The 15390-nt window shown below is 41.2% G+C and overlaps 1 protein-coding gene across 2 annotated transcripts in view; it reads left to right on the top strand.

Moving 5' to 3' along the window:
* Positions 1-15390, top strand: part of SCAPER (S-phase cyclin A associated protein in the ER) — a 401024-nt gene that overhangs the window by 324426 nt on the left and 61208 nt on the right. For both annotated transcript variants that reach the window (XM_069560135.1, XM_069560134.1), the window contains exon 27: positions 8553-8708. In XM_069560135.1, coding sequence (XP_069416236.1) covers positions 8553-8708 — 156 coding nt within the window. The remainder of the gene's footprint in view (positions 1-8552; positions 8709-15390) is intronic.

The raw sequence follows: 15390 nt of genomic DNA, 5'->3' as shown, positions 1-15390 counted from the left end.
CCTGGTTTTTAGGATTTCTTTTTCGTTTGTTTTTTATAATAGCCATCTTAACAGGTATTAGGGAGTATGTCACTGTGGTTTTGATTTGTATATCCCTGATGATTAATGATGGTGAACATCTTTTCCTATATCTGCTGGCCATTTGTATCTGTTCTTTGGTAAAATGTCTATTTAGATGTTTTGTCTATTTTTAATTGAATTATTTGTATTTTTACCATTGTGCTATAGGAGTTCCTGCAACAATTTGGAAAACATAGAAGATCACAATGCATTTTTTAATACACAAGCATTGTCTTTAATCCCACCACCCAAAGATAATCACTGGTTTTAATTTTGGTTTTGGTGTACATATATGTGGTTATTTTATGAAAACAAATTGTAATACTTACACATACTTTTTATGTCATATTTTTTTCATTTCTTTTATTCCAAATCAACAGAAACTTGCAAATGACTTTCTGCTGGCTTTCCAAGTATTTAATTATGTGGCAGTGATTGATTTGCTTGTGCATGTGTGCTAAGTCATTTCAGTCATGTCCAACTCTTTGTGACCCTATGGACTGTAGCCTCACCCCTCTGTCCACAAGAATTCTCCAGGCAAGAATACTGGAGTAGGTTGCCATGCCCTCCTCCAGGGGATCTTCCCGACCCAGGGAACAAACCCACACCTCTTATATCTCCTGCATTGGCACTTCTTTACCACTAATGCTACCTGGGAAGCCCAAGGTGATTTGCTTCAGGTGACCTATTACTTAAATAGGTTTATCTAGTATTTTACTATTATAGATAGCACTGTAAAGAATATCTTTCCCTATAATTGATTATTGTTTTCTATTAAACTTTGAGAAGTATAATTTGGGGTCAAAAACTGTGTATTAAGGATTTTGATACAAACTGCCAAACTGTCCTACATAGAGAGATCAAATTCCCAGCATCTACTGGATCATGGAAAAAGCAAGAGAGTTCCAGAAAAGCATATATTTCTGCTTTATTGACTATGCCAAAGCCTTTGACTGTGTGGACCACAATAAAATGTGGAAAATTCTTCAAGAGATGGGAATACCAGACCACCTGACCTGCCTCTTGAGAAACCTATATGCAGGTCAGGAAGCAACAGTTAGAACTGGACATGGAACAACAGTACGCCAAGGCTGTATATTGTCACCCTGCTTATTTTACTTATATGCAGAGTACATCATGAGAAACACTGGGCTGGAAGAAGCACAAGCTGGAATCAAGATTGCCGGGAGAAATATCAATAACCTCAGATATGCAGATGACACCACCCTTATGGCAGAAAGTGAAGAGGAACTAAAAAGCCTCTTGATGAAAGTGAAAGAGGAGAGTGAACAAGTTGGCTTAAAGCTCAACATTCAGAAAACGAAGATCATGGCATCCGGTCTCATCACTTCATGGGAAATAGATGGGGAAACAGTGGAAACAGTGTCAGACTTCATTTTTCTGGGCTCTAAAATCACTGCAGATGGTGATTGCAGCCATGAAATTAAAAGACGCTTACTCCTTGGAAGGAAAGTTATGACCAACCTAGGTAGCATATTCAAAAGCAGAGATATTACTTTGCCAGCAAAGTTCCATCTAGTCAAGGCTATGGTTTTTCTAGTGGTCATGTATGGATGTAAGAGCTGGACTGTGAAGAAGGCTGAGCACCAAAGAATCGATGCTTTTGAACTGTGGTGTTGGAGAAGGCTCTTGAGAGTCCCTTGGATTGCAAGGAGATCCAGCCAGTCCATTCTAAAGGAGATCAGTCCTGGGTGTTCTTTGGAAGGACTGATGCTAAAGCTGAAACTCCAATACTTTGGCCACCTCATGCGAAGAGTTGACTCATTGGAAAAGACCCTGATGCTGGGAGGGATTGGGGGCAGGAGGAGAAGGGGACAACAGAGGATGAGATGGCTAGATGGCATCACCAACTCGATGAACATGACTTTGGGTGAACTCCAGGAGTTTGTGATGGACAGGGAGGCCTGGCGTGCTGCGATTCATGGGGTCACAAAGAGTCGGACACGACTGAGCAACTGAACTGAACTGAACTGAGAGATTACATATGAGTATGTCCTTGTACCTTCAGCCTAGACAGTGTTGAATAGCATCATTCTTTTGAGTCTTAGCCAGACTGGGAGGTGAAAATGTTTCATTTCTATATATTAGTGATGATACTGCACATTTTTAAATGTTCACTGGCCATTTTAATAGGACTTTCTTGGCGGCTCAGACAGTCTTTTGTGAGTTGCCTATTCATGTACTTGCCCATTTTCCTATTGGAGGTCTTGACTTTTTTAGTTGTAAAAGCTCTTGTTACATGATAAGATCATTAGGCACCTGCATGAGGAACAACCATATGAAGAGATAGCAAGAAGACCGCCATCTGGAAACCAAAAAGAGCAGCCTCAGAGGAATCCAACCCTGCTGGCACCTTAATCTTGGCTTTTTTGGCCTCCAGAACTTTTCTGAGATATGGGTGGAATATACTAAAGAACAGCCAGCCATCTTGTACTGTGAAATGGATTCCAGTGCTGTAGATGATACTCCTATTTGTCAGGATCAGTGTTGATTCCCTGTGGTAAATGCTCCATTTACAAGGTCTTCATTCATTGTGAACTTATTGTGCCATCAAACAGATGGCCTCACTAGAAGCCCAGATAGTAACTATGCATAGACAAGAACCACTGTGAAAACTCAGAATAAAGAAAGTGGGTAAGCCTGAAGCATCTCTTACTGGACCTCAGAGACCAAGAAGTACCTCATTAGAAGGGTAAGAGGAGCAGCTGCTCACTGTGCTCCCACAGGCCAGCACAGTGCTGTATGCAGGGCCCCCCACAAGCCTGTGGTTTCTCCAGTACTAAGAAGGACCCCAATGGACATCTAGCTCCCCCAGCATTGTGGGACACTTGCACTTTGGTCTCACCTAACAAAGATTACTGGGGGAATCTGCAGGGCCTGACCAGTGGGGAGCAAATAGAACAGGGGAGTGTGGTGCTTCAGCACTCAGATCTTGGTGGACTGTGCTCCTGGCTACTGTGATGCCCAAGCAGAGATCCCAGGCAGCAGCTCTGCCCATATATGAAGTTGAGCTGTAGCCCCATCTGGTCAGGGAATTCAGTTGGCAGTTCTGCTGCTTAGGGTCCCCAGGCTGTACCAGCTACAGAGCTTGTTTTACCATGCAACCTGGGCAGGAAAGCAGGTCATCATCTGTGCCTTCTTGCTCACCATTGCCTTCATTTCTGACCATCCAGGAAGGTCAGCTATGGAACCTAAGCAGCTGCAAAGTCCAAACTACAGCCCTGTTCAGGCAGGGCGTCAAGCCAGCAGCCGTGTCCAACTGTTGAGCTCAGCCTCTGACCCCACATAACCAGGAAGACTGAACAGTAACCTTGGGAAACCTCAGAACCCAGCTATGGTCCCATACTCAACTACAGAGCATAGCCTGCAGCCCCACCCTATAATGGAGCCCAGACAAAATTCTTCTCAACCACAGAGACAGTTTCTAGACCCACCCATCTATGATGTACAACTGGAGACCGCTCCCAACCAGAGAGGCCAGCCAGCAATCTTGCTTAATATCAGAGCACAGCCAGCAGCCTGATCAAGAAGCCCAGCCTATGGCACAGGCTTTCAGAATATTGAAGAAAAAACTGCCAACCAAGAATGCTGTACTCAGCAATGCTGTCCTTCAGGAATGAAGGAGAAATAAAGATTTTCTCAAACAAAAGAAGCAGAGGAAGGTCATCACCACTAGACCTCCCTTACAAGAAATACTATAGGGCATTCTTCAGGTTTAAAGAAAACGGTGATAATTAATAAGATAAAAACATATGGATGTGTAATACTCACTGGTAATGCTAACTATATAATCAAAATCAGATCTCTGGTGTTATAATGGTGATACATAAAATTCACTTACAAGCTAGTTTGAAAGTTAAAAATCAAATGTAATAGATGTAACCATAACCACAGAAATTTGTTATTGAATAAACACTATAAAAACATGTAAACTGTAACATGAATAACCTGAAATATGAGGAAGGAGAAGCAAAAGTACAGCTGACTTTTAAACAACACAGGTCTGAAATGTGCGTGTCCACTTGCATGCAAGTTTTTATTTTAATAAATACTATAGTACTACGCAGTCTGTAGTTGGTCGAGTCTGCAGGTGCAGAACCAAGGATATGGAGTCCCAGTGATGGGACTTGAGCATCTATGAATTTTGGTATCCACAGCAGGTCCTGGGACCAATCCCCCACAGATACTAAGGGACAACTGCATAAATTTTCCGTATGCTGTCAAACTTACCAACTTAAAACAGAATGTAATATGCACCACAGCTTCCTTATCCATCATTCATCTGCCAGTGGACATCTAGGTTGCTTCCATGTCCTGGCTATTATAAACAGTGCTGCAGTGAACATTGGGGTTCATGTGCCTCTTTCAAGGCAGTGAAAGAAACACAGATGTAGAGAACAGACTTTTGGACTACATGGGAGAAGGTGAGGGTGGGATGATATGAGACAACAGCATTGAAACATGTATGTTACTATATGTGAAACAGATGGCTAGTGCAAGTTTGATGCATGAAGCAGGGCACTCAAAAGTCAGTGCTCTGGGACAACCCAGAGGGGTGGGGAGAGGAGGGAGGTGGGAGGGGGGTTCAGGATGGAGGACACATGTGCACCTGTGGCTGATTCATGTCAATGTATGGCAAAAACCACCACAATATTGTAAATTATTCTCCAATTAAAATTAACTAATTTAAAAAACAGAATTCAAGAAGTACATTTCCCAAAGAAAAACCTATAGTAGATACACTTAGTATAAAGAAGTCAAAGCATACTGTCCCAAAAAGTCATCAGATCACAAAGGAAGACAGCAAGAGAGGGAACACAGGTCGAGGGGGCTAAAAAACAGAAAATAATTAGTGAAATATCAATAGTAAGTCCTTACTGCTAAGTCACTTCAGTCGTGTCCAACCCTGTGCGATGCCATAGACGGCAGCCCACCAGGCTCCCCCGTCCCTGGGATTCTCCAAGCAAGAACACTGGAGTGGGCTGCCATTTCCTTCTCCAGTATATGAAAGTGAAAAGTGAAAGTGAAGTCACTCAGTCGTGTCCTACTCTTGGCGACCCCATGGACTGTAGCCTACCAGGCTCCTCCGTCCATGGGATTTTCCAGGCAAGAGGACTGGAGTGGGGTGCCATTAGTAGCCAGTAATTACTTTAAGGGTAAATGGATTAAATTCTCCAATCAAAAGACACAGAGGGGCTGAATGATAAAAACAATATCCAACAACATGCTGACTGTAAGAGACTCATTTTAGCTTTAAAGACACAAAGACTGAAAGCAAAGGGGTGTAAGTATTTCAGAGAAATGGTAACCAGAAGAAAGGAAGGGTAGATTTTAAGCTAAAAATGGTTAAAAGAGACAAAGAAGATCATTATATAATGATAGAGGGGTCAATCCACCAAAGATATGACAGTTAGTAATTATTTATGTATCCAATGTTGGAGCCCCTAAATATTTACTGATACTAACAGAACTAAATGGAGAACAACAATACAGTAATATGTGGGGACATTAATACCCCACTCTCGACAATAAATTCCTGGAGAAGGAAATGACAGTCCACTCCAGTATTCTTGCCTGGGAAACCCCATGGACAAGGAGCCAGGCAGGCTACAGTCCATGAGGCTGCAAAAGAGTCAGACATGACTTGGCAACTACACAGCAAGAAGAAACACCCAACAATAATAGATAGATCTTCCAGACAGGAAATCAATAAGGAAACAGCAGATTTAAACAGCACTTAGGCCAAAAGGACCTAACAGACATATATAGAGCACTCCATCCAACAGCAGCAAAATATATATTGCTCTCAAACACACATGGAACATTTTCAAGGATGAATCCTATGTTATGCCACAAAAGAAGTCTCAACAATCCAAAAACATAGAAATTATGTCAAGTATCTTCTCTGATCAGTGGTGTGAAACTAGAAAACAGTAATATTTTGTAATCAATACACAAATCATCACATTGTATACCTTGAACTTAAGGAAGTGTATATTAACTGTATCTCAATAAACCTGGGAAATAAAACATTAACCCTTATCTTATAGGTTTCAAATGCTCTTTCGGTTTTATTATTCTCTTCAAAAATATTTAAATTTTCTATGAGTTTATGTAGTGTATCAGCCTACACCTTACAAAATTATCAATACCTATGTACCAACTTGACATCATTTTTCAGTAACTGATAACATTTTTCCATATTGTCTTAGATCTTTTTTCATACTGGTAAGAAACCAAATGTGGCAGGTACAGCTAACTCCCCATCTACATTCCTTTCTCTTGCAGTGATTTATCTCTTGAGAGAGAGTTACAGTATGTGTATATAGTTCCCATGAATTTTTTATATTATTTGTATATATGTATGTGTAATATATATGTGTATAGTATATATATATTTTTTATATATTCATATAATAAACATTTCTGGTTTTGTATGTGTTTAAAATTTACATAAATACTATCATACAATTCTCTCAATTTCTATTTTCACATAACATGTTGAGATTTATTTATGTTGATGCATATAATTCTGATTAATTCATCTTAACTGCTCTAGACATTTTTTTAAATGAAAAAATTCCCAGTTTGTACACCTATTTGAGGTCAGTAGTTTCTATTTTTTCACTATTTGAAGCAGTGATACAGTGAATATCCTTGTATAAGCTTCTTTTGCACCTGTATGTGAGTTTCTCAAGTGCATATGCCTACAGTAAGAATTTTGAATCCTATGATAAATCCATGTTCAACTTTACCAAGTAACATCAAATTGTTCTCCAAAGAGTACACTTCCCATTAGTAAAGGATAAGAGTCCCATTTCCTCATATCCTTATCAGTGTTTTATGTTAACATACTTAGTGATTTTTAAGCCCTTTCATCAGTCTAATATTAGTGAAATGGTATTTTGTATTGTGTTAATTTCTCATTGTATTTATGACTAGTAAGTATGAATGCATTTGTTTTTATAATACTGCCATTATTACTACTAGTAACAATAAAATTAATAATAAAATATATCAAGTTCTTTGCATGTATTAGCTTATCAGTCACTTATCACAAGAACCTTCTACTAACACTGTTATATCAAAAAGAAAACAGACTAAGAAGGGCAGGGTAATTTGCCCATGGTCATCCAGTAACTTGTGGGACTAGGGTTCAATATGTCAATATGTCATTTTCCTTTATAATAAGATAATAGGGCTGGTGGTCATCATTTCATATTCCAATTTTAAAACTATGGGAGATGATCAGTAACCAGATGAATATATTTCCTAACATAAAAAGAGAAAGGGAACATTATTTTATGCCTTGTAAACAGTAAACTTAAAAGAGGCTACCAACATAAATTATTCATCAGATTCTCCTTCCTTTTACAAAAGAAGTGTGTTAGTAAATGAATAGTGGTAGGGATTTTAGGACACTTACAAGCAGAAGCATCAGGTCCTTTGCACATATCACTGAAAGCTTGTATGTGCTGATTTTCAGAACTGCTATATTCAGAGTCCTTCACTTTTCATATATGTGAATGCAGTAGCACTGAATTGGTATAAAATCTCTACGCTAAGGCTGATATATGTACAAGGTACTTCATAGTCTTCAGATATTTGCAATTATTTCTGCTTTGTGGACTAAGAGCTACTATTGTTGATCTGGGTTAATAAACAGTTATAGAAAACTGTTTAATAGACTGAAAAGATGAGAGTAACTTCTTAAGTGATATTGTCAACTCTCAGAACTGGTACTTTTCATAACAGAGGGCAATTGGATTCTTGCTGCTTGTTATACTCTTAATGGTGATAAGGTTTTAAAAAGTAGAGAATCTACAGTGGCATTGGAAGTTTAGGTTATAACAAAAGTGCCTGAGTAGCATCATCCTGAATCCTTGCGTTCTAGTGAGTTTAGCTCCTTACTAGGAGCTTTAAGAAGTATTCCTTTTCGAGTATAGAGATCCTTATAAATCATTTCAGTTATTGTCAGACTCTATAGACTGGTGAGAATGATCAGATAATCTCTTTCTTGAAGAAAATAATATTAGAGTAGCCAACAGAAGTAAACAGAACCATTCATTGAAATAACTGATTATTCAGGGATAAATCTAAGGAAATAGTTGCTTAAGATATTGTACTCAAACCTGTGTTGTCATTTGCTTGTTAGAAAGGCCTAAGCCTGTGTTTCTTAAGTTTCTCTTTGAAGGTGAGGGCTTCCCTGGTGGCTCAGCCAGTAAAGAATCTGCCTGCAATGCGAGAGACCTGGGTTCAATCCCTGGGTTGGGAAGATGCCTGGAGAGGAGAATGGCTACTTACTCCAGTGTTCTAGCCTGGAGAATTCCATGGACAGAGGAGCCTGGGAGGCTACCGTCCATGGGGTGGCAGAGTCGGACATGACTGAGCAACTTTCACTTTCACTTTTTGAAGGGAAAGATGTTACCAGGCTATGCACATTGGTAACACATATTTGTCCCCACATCTAGCTACGTGGTGAACATCGGTCTGATCGACAAGCTTTGTGGCTGCTTCCTCTCGGTGCAAGGCCCTGTGGATGAGAATCCCAAGATGGCTGCGTTCCTGCAGCATGCTGCCGGACTCTTACAGGGAATGTGCACGCTCTGCTTTGCTGTCACCGGAAGGTAAGGCCTCGACTCGATGTCAGTCTGGACTCAACTTTTGAAACATCTCTTGGACTTTGCTCATTCTGGAGTGGTTTCATAGGGATGTACATGGTCATCTTGGCCTCTTTTCCTGTTTGTGCTTCCTCTGTCCTTACTGGCTTCCCATACCGAGACTTGTCTAATGTTTCTCATTTTCCCTGGCTACAAGCTCCTGTCAGAGCCTATTTTTCTTGTTGGTGTCATTAACTTATCTATAATTTCTATAAGAGACCATCCAGTCCCTCTTCCACTGAGATCCAGAGGAATCAAGTGATTTTCCTTGAGTCAGGAGGTCAGTAACAAAACCTAGACCAATCAAGTCAGATCCTCAGCATAACACAGCACAGCCTCACGGTGCCCTGACCATCACATGCTTTCACTTACAGCCTGCTAGGTTCTTTATTTTCCCCTGTGTTCCTTCTTCCAAGGTATCTCTATGAGTAAGAGAGGAGCCATCCAAAAGCAATAACTCCATGAAGTCACTCATGCCCCGTGGGCATGATTATAGCCAGTGTATCAGGAACTACTAGTAGCCTGGTTGGCTCTCTAAACCCCCCACCCCATCCTCTGCACTGTCCTCAGAAGCAGTAATTTTCTGACAGAGACGGTAACCACCTCGTGTTCTTTTCTCTACCCACCTACCAAGTTACGAATCGTTTACAGTAGTGACTCGGTGTTAATATGACATATCCCTCAGACATATTGAGGATGCTCAGTAAAATAATTTTCTTACAATTAAAATCTAAATAGATTTTATATATATATATATATATATATGCGCTGTGCTGTGCTTGTTGCTCAGTCGTGTCCGACTCTTTGCGACCCCATGGACTGTAGCCCGCCATGCTCCTCTTTGTCCATAGGGATTCTCCAGGCAAGAATACTGGAGTAGGTTGCCATGCCTTCCTCCAGGGGAATCTTCCCAACCCAGGGATCAAACCCAGGTCTCCCGCATTGCAGGCAGAGTCTTTACCCTCTGAGCCACCAGGGAAGCCCAAGAATACTGGAATGAGTAGCCTAACCCTTCTCCAGGGGATCTTCCCTACCCAGGAATCAAACCTGGGTCTCCAGCTAAGCTACCAGAGAAGCCCATACATATATCTGTGTATACATAGACATGTATATATATGTGTATTTATATGTGTATGCATATGTGTATATGTGGGGATTTATCAAGAAAGAAACTATTTGAAGCTAATGAAGTCTAATTACTTAAAGAAATCTTATACAGCCATATTCAGTGTACCACAGTGCTAATGTCTCTATTCAGAATATTTTAAAAGAGATTTTGTTTTCAGAAATTAACTTCCTCAACATGTGTTGGTCTGTTCTACATAGGACCTTGATAACCACCTATTCTTTCTTATTCTTACCCAGTCCCTCCAGCCCCCATCACATTTCTAGGAAGATTAAGACTGAGTGTCAAGGAAGTCAAGCATGGCCTTTAGTCACTATTACACTTAGTCTGTTCTAAGTCTGTTCTTAGTCTCTAGAAATGTAGCCAGAGCCTACCTTCCAGGGACTTGATGAGCACTCGGGAAGGGGCTGTTTGTAGGTCTGTGACCCAGGTAAGTTCTGGGGGCAACAGTAACGGGGATCCATCCAGGGCATTGGCACCTGCCAGCTTAGAGGCCGCCATGCTGCCCAACTCACTCTGTGCAGTAGCCTGGCCACTCCCTGGGAGGGATCCTCTCACCCAGAAGACCCTTCCAACACTGGCTCTTTCATGTACATGCCATTATAAACCTGCCAGCATCTCAAGTCTTTGTCATCTGTACTCTTCCCTTGAATCCAAGTGAATATCACACACATAAACATTTCCATATATGGGTTATTGTGTAGTTTGTGGGCATCAGCATTCCCTTACACATGGATTCAGTCACTTGAAATCTGTGGGACTTGAAAGAAGCTTAAAGGTCATTCATAGCCACTCATAGGGAAAGCAGCTGAGCCAAAATAATTTGAATTAGGACCCAAGGTTCCTCTGCTGGTGTTCCCTCTTACACACATGGCTTTATATTATTCAGAATATGGGAGCATGCAGTTTGTTTCTTTGAAGACTTTCTCAATTACATATGTGGAGGACAGCATCCTCTTCTTTTTAACACACACAAACATGTCCTTGTTTAGTAGACATTGACTGAACATCTGCCCTGGGCCAGACTCCAAGCTAAGTACTGAAGCTCCTCAAGGAGCCCAGAGTCTGTCAGAGGGTCAGACTTGTGAATTAACAGCTACAGTGTAATAGCTGCAGCAGAAGAGAGGGTGCACAGCAAAGGAAATAAAGCCCTTCCAAAGGAGGTCAAGAAGGGCTTCAGTGACCTAAATTATAAAGGATCCAGAAGAGAAGTGCAGTGAAGAATCCATTTGGGAGAAAGGGCATCAGGATACTGCGTGATATAGCAGGTGTTATTGGTACCTGTGGCCTACTAGGCAGTCACCTGCCAGTGACTTCCCGTGTTTCACTACCTGGGGATGTTCTCTGGACAAGTAGCTGTTTGCTAGAAGAAAACAGGAGAATTAACACCCAGGAATCACTCTCCAACAATAAATTGGTAGATAACATCCTAGCTCCACCAACCCTCAATGGGACAATCCTGAAGTGTGTTCCTTACAATCTCTCCAAGGGGCCCCTTGGAGAGTGGTAACCTGTTCATTAACACATATTTGATTGACTTTTCTCCCTGCCCTCTTTTCCTTCTCTACTTCCTCACAGGTAAACATCATACAACCATATCTTTGTTTCAGGGTCTGTTCGGGGGACAACCCAAACTAAGAGTTATGGATATAGAAGACATTGTCTCATGTTCAGTTTGATGTGGTTTATAATAGGGTGACTGTGAAGGGTGGCAGGAGATTCAATATTCAGTGAGCTCCATAAATGTTTACATTTCCAGTATAGGATGATCACTCCTGAAAAGTATAGAAATGGCTGGAATGGCTTGAGTCTAGTAGGCTTGAGCCCACTAGAAGGAGTAGGCTTTTTATTTTATTTTTTTAATTTATTCATTTCAATTGGATGCTAATTACTTTACAGTATTGTAGTGGTTTTGCCATACATTGACATGAATCAGCCATGGGTGTACATGTGTTCCCCATCCTGAACCCCCCTCCCCCACCCATCCCATCCCTCAGGGTCATCCCAGTGCACCACCCCCGAGTAGCCTGTCTCATGCAACAAACTTGGACATATGATATCATATTTCACATATGATAATATACATGTTTCGATGCTATTCTCTCAAATCATCCCACCCTTGCCTTGCTGTGCTGGTAAGTCACTTCAGTCGTGTCTGACTCTGTGCGACCCCATAGACAGCAGCCCACCAGGCTCCCCCATCCCGGGGATTCTCCAGGCAAGAACACTGGAGTGTGTTGCCATTTCCTTCTCCAATGCATGAAAGTGAAAAGTGAAAGGGAAGTCACTCAGTCGTGTCCGACTCTTTGTGACCCCATGGACTGCAGCCTACCAGGCTCCTCCATCCATGGGATTTTCCAGGCAAGAGTACTGGAGTGGGGTGCCATTGCCTTCTCCGACCCTTGCCTTAGGAGTAGGCTTTTTAAATGTTGAGGACCCATGGAGACAGTGAAAACAGAGAGGAACAGATACAGTGGGGACACAGAATAAATGTAAGTGAGATGACATAAAGCTTAATAACATGGGAGGATAAAAGGAAATGAGGACTACAGAATGACTCCCAGGTTTCTGATGAAATTTTTGAGCAGTAGATGAGATGGTCTCCAAATTATAGGATATACACCACCATTTTCCGTGATTCTAGACATGCCTAAGATTATCCAAGCAGACCAGAGTGTGAGTGTGTGTGCATGTGTGCATGTAGGTGTGTGTGCATGAAGTTTATATATAAAACGATAGTCCGTGTGTGTGTGTGTGTGTGTGTGTGTGTGCTTCCCAGGTGACACTACTGGTGAAGAACCTACCTACCAGTGCAGGGGACACAGGAGATGAGGGTTCAATCCCTGGGTCAGGAAGATCCCCTGAAGGGGAGGGCATGGCAACCCATTCCAGTATTCTTGCCTGGAAAATCCCATGGACAGAGGAGCTTGGCAGGCTACAGTCCATGGGGTCGCAAAGTGTCCAACACAACTGAAGCAACACACACATGTGTTGTGTGTATGCTCATAAAATGAGCTATAATTATTTATATGTATATATACACCTGGATTTTAAATAAGTCAGTGATTAACCCTTAGTAGTTTTTTGTTGTTGTTGTTCAATCACTAAGTCATGTCTGACTCTGCAACCCCATGAACTGCAGCACACCAGGCTTCCCTGTCCTTCACTATCTCTCTGAGTTTGCTCAAACTCGTGTCCATTGAGTCAGTGATACCATCCAACTATCTCATCCTCTGTCACCCCCTTCTCTTTTTGCCTTAAATCTTTCCCAGCATCAGGGACTTTTCCAATGAATCAGCTCTTCACATCAGATGGCCAAAGTATTGGAGCTTCAGCACCACTTCTTACACTGAAATTCCAGGTTTATTTCCTGTGGGATTGACTAGTTTGATCTCCTTGCAGTCCAAGGGACTCTCAAGAGTTCTCCAGCACTGCAGTTTAAAAGCATCAATTCTTTGGCAGTCAACCTTCTTTAGGGTCCAACTGCCACCATCCATACATGGCTACTGGAAAAACCATAGCTTTGACTATATGAACCTTTGTCAGCAAAGTGATGTTTCTAGTAGTTTTTAAGAATTCTTAATCTATTTTTTCCCAGTATAATTTCCTTCCCCAACCTCAGTTACTCAGCAGATTTCTATTAGTAGGCCTTCTTACGAAAGCAGGTCCAGGTAGTTCCCTGGCTCAATTTACCTAAGAAATTCTTAGCAGTATCAGTATAATCTGCTTCTGAGACAGAGAGAAGAATGATCTCTCACCGCTTTTCTTCCTCTTGTCTTTCCATCTTCCAGCATTTCCTGAGCACTGCCGAGCTACAGGAATACAGGGAGTTTTCCTGCCTCTTCTGATTTGTTTACCTCTAATAGTTACAGACCATTTTGTACTACTTCCTCTATCTTCATAGAAATTGTATTTCTAAATTGTGAACTACAGTGGCCTGTTGAAAGCACTTCAACAGGGTTTTGGCACACGGTCATAGCCGTGCCTGGGGAGAAAGTTAGCGTGGTGGTTGTTCTATTGGAGTAATTCACATAATTCCTGTTTGGGCTGTGTGGAGAAGCCAGCCAGAGCCAGAGTGTCAAGCAAGGCTTGTCCTCAAAGCCCTTTTGTGACCAACAGGAATAAGAGACAAAGGGGAGCCAGAGAAGCCTTCAAAAATTGCCTCTTGTGAACTGGCAGACCTGAGATAATTACGGACACTGATGGATAGCACAGGGCTTTGAGTAAACACTCTGCAGTCTGCCAGTGGCTGGCCTTTGTGGTGGTGATTATAGCAGGTCTGCCTTTGCTCTCCCCTCCTATTGTGCCCTTAATCTTCTAATTTTTTCCTAGGTTTTGTGAAAGACAATTTAGGTGTCAGAATGTACTCTGTTAATCTCTGCTTCAGTGTGGGTGGGGGAAATACTAACTGATTATTTTTGTACCAGGGCTTGGTTTTAGACAATAACTTCCATTTCTTTAGCTAAAATTGAAATTGCAATCTTCGGGTGAAAAGGATTGATTTTATATTAGGAATACGTCAGAATTTTAATATGGGAATTTTTCACCAGCTATAATTTCTTGATCACTTCAACAAACTTCAACAATCTGTAATACAACTTTCTGAAATGCCTGTTTAGCCTTTACTGTTGTCAGTTTTCCATTCTTGGGCCTGCAAGAAGTAAAGAAAAGAGGATAGTTTTCAAATCTTGGGGCAGTGACTCAACTGCCATACTTGGCTGAGGCTCCCTGCGGTGCCCTTAAGGTGCTGGCTCCTTGGCTGAACTAATGGGATCAGAACCATAATGAGTAATTACACGTTGCAACCAACACAGGTTTTTCACTTAGTCAGCAATCATTTCTAAATTCATAACTATGCAAAGTTGTATAGCAGGTGGGCCAAGAAGTAGTGGGATTCAAAGTGAAACAGTTTACAGTCTTTATGACCGCACAGATGAAAGAGAGAAACTTGTGAAAACTAGCTAATTCTGATTGGTTGGAAAAGACTTCTGAATTCTACAGTATTTTTGCATAAAAAGAAGTCTGTTAATATGTGTATTTGTGGTTTTCCACTTTTACATCTGTAAATGACACTGACAAAACAGATTCTAGCCAAGGTCCCTAGAAACCTGGGTCTTAAAAAGATAAGAATGATTTGTAATTTAGCCCATTAATTATGTGGATATAAATGAGTGCTTCTCAAGTGTTTAAGGGTGCTTGAAAACCATTTGTTCGAGCAAAGGTAAACTTTAACTCTGCCTGCCTGAATTATTCATTCATTCATTAGACAAATATTTATATAGTGCTTGCTCTGTGCCAGGCCCCGTGCTAGACTTGGGAGAAAACAAAAATGACTCAGACATTGATCATATCCTCAAGGAACTGGTAAGCTAGTAAAGAAGAGGTGTATACAAATATCCATGGTATAAGGTAGAGAGCAATACAGAAGATAGCCGATAACATAGAGAAGGCACTCAACATGCTGCTTGGCACATAGTAATTGCTTGATACGTATTGGATTATCATGTCATCATTGATAGAGTT

Source organism: Ovis canadensis, chromosome 18 (assembly GCF_042477335.2).
Source record: "Ovis canadensis isolate MfBH-ARS-UI-01 breed Bighorn chromosome 18, ARS-UI_OviCan_v2, whole genome shotgun sequence".
Taxonomy (NCBI): domain Eukaryota; kingdom Metazoa; phylum Chordata; class Mammalia; order Artiodactyla; family Bovidae; genus Ovis; species Ovis canadensis.
The sequence above is the reverse complement of the archived record's forward strand: the minus strand, read 5'-3'. Positions and strand labels throughout refer to the sequence as shown.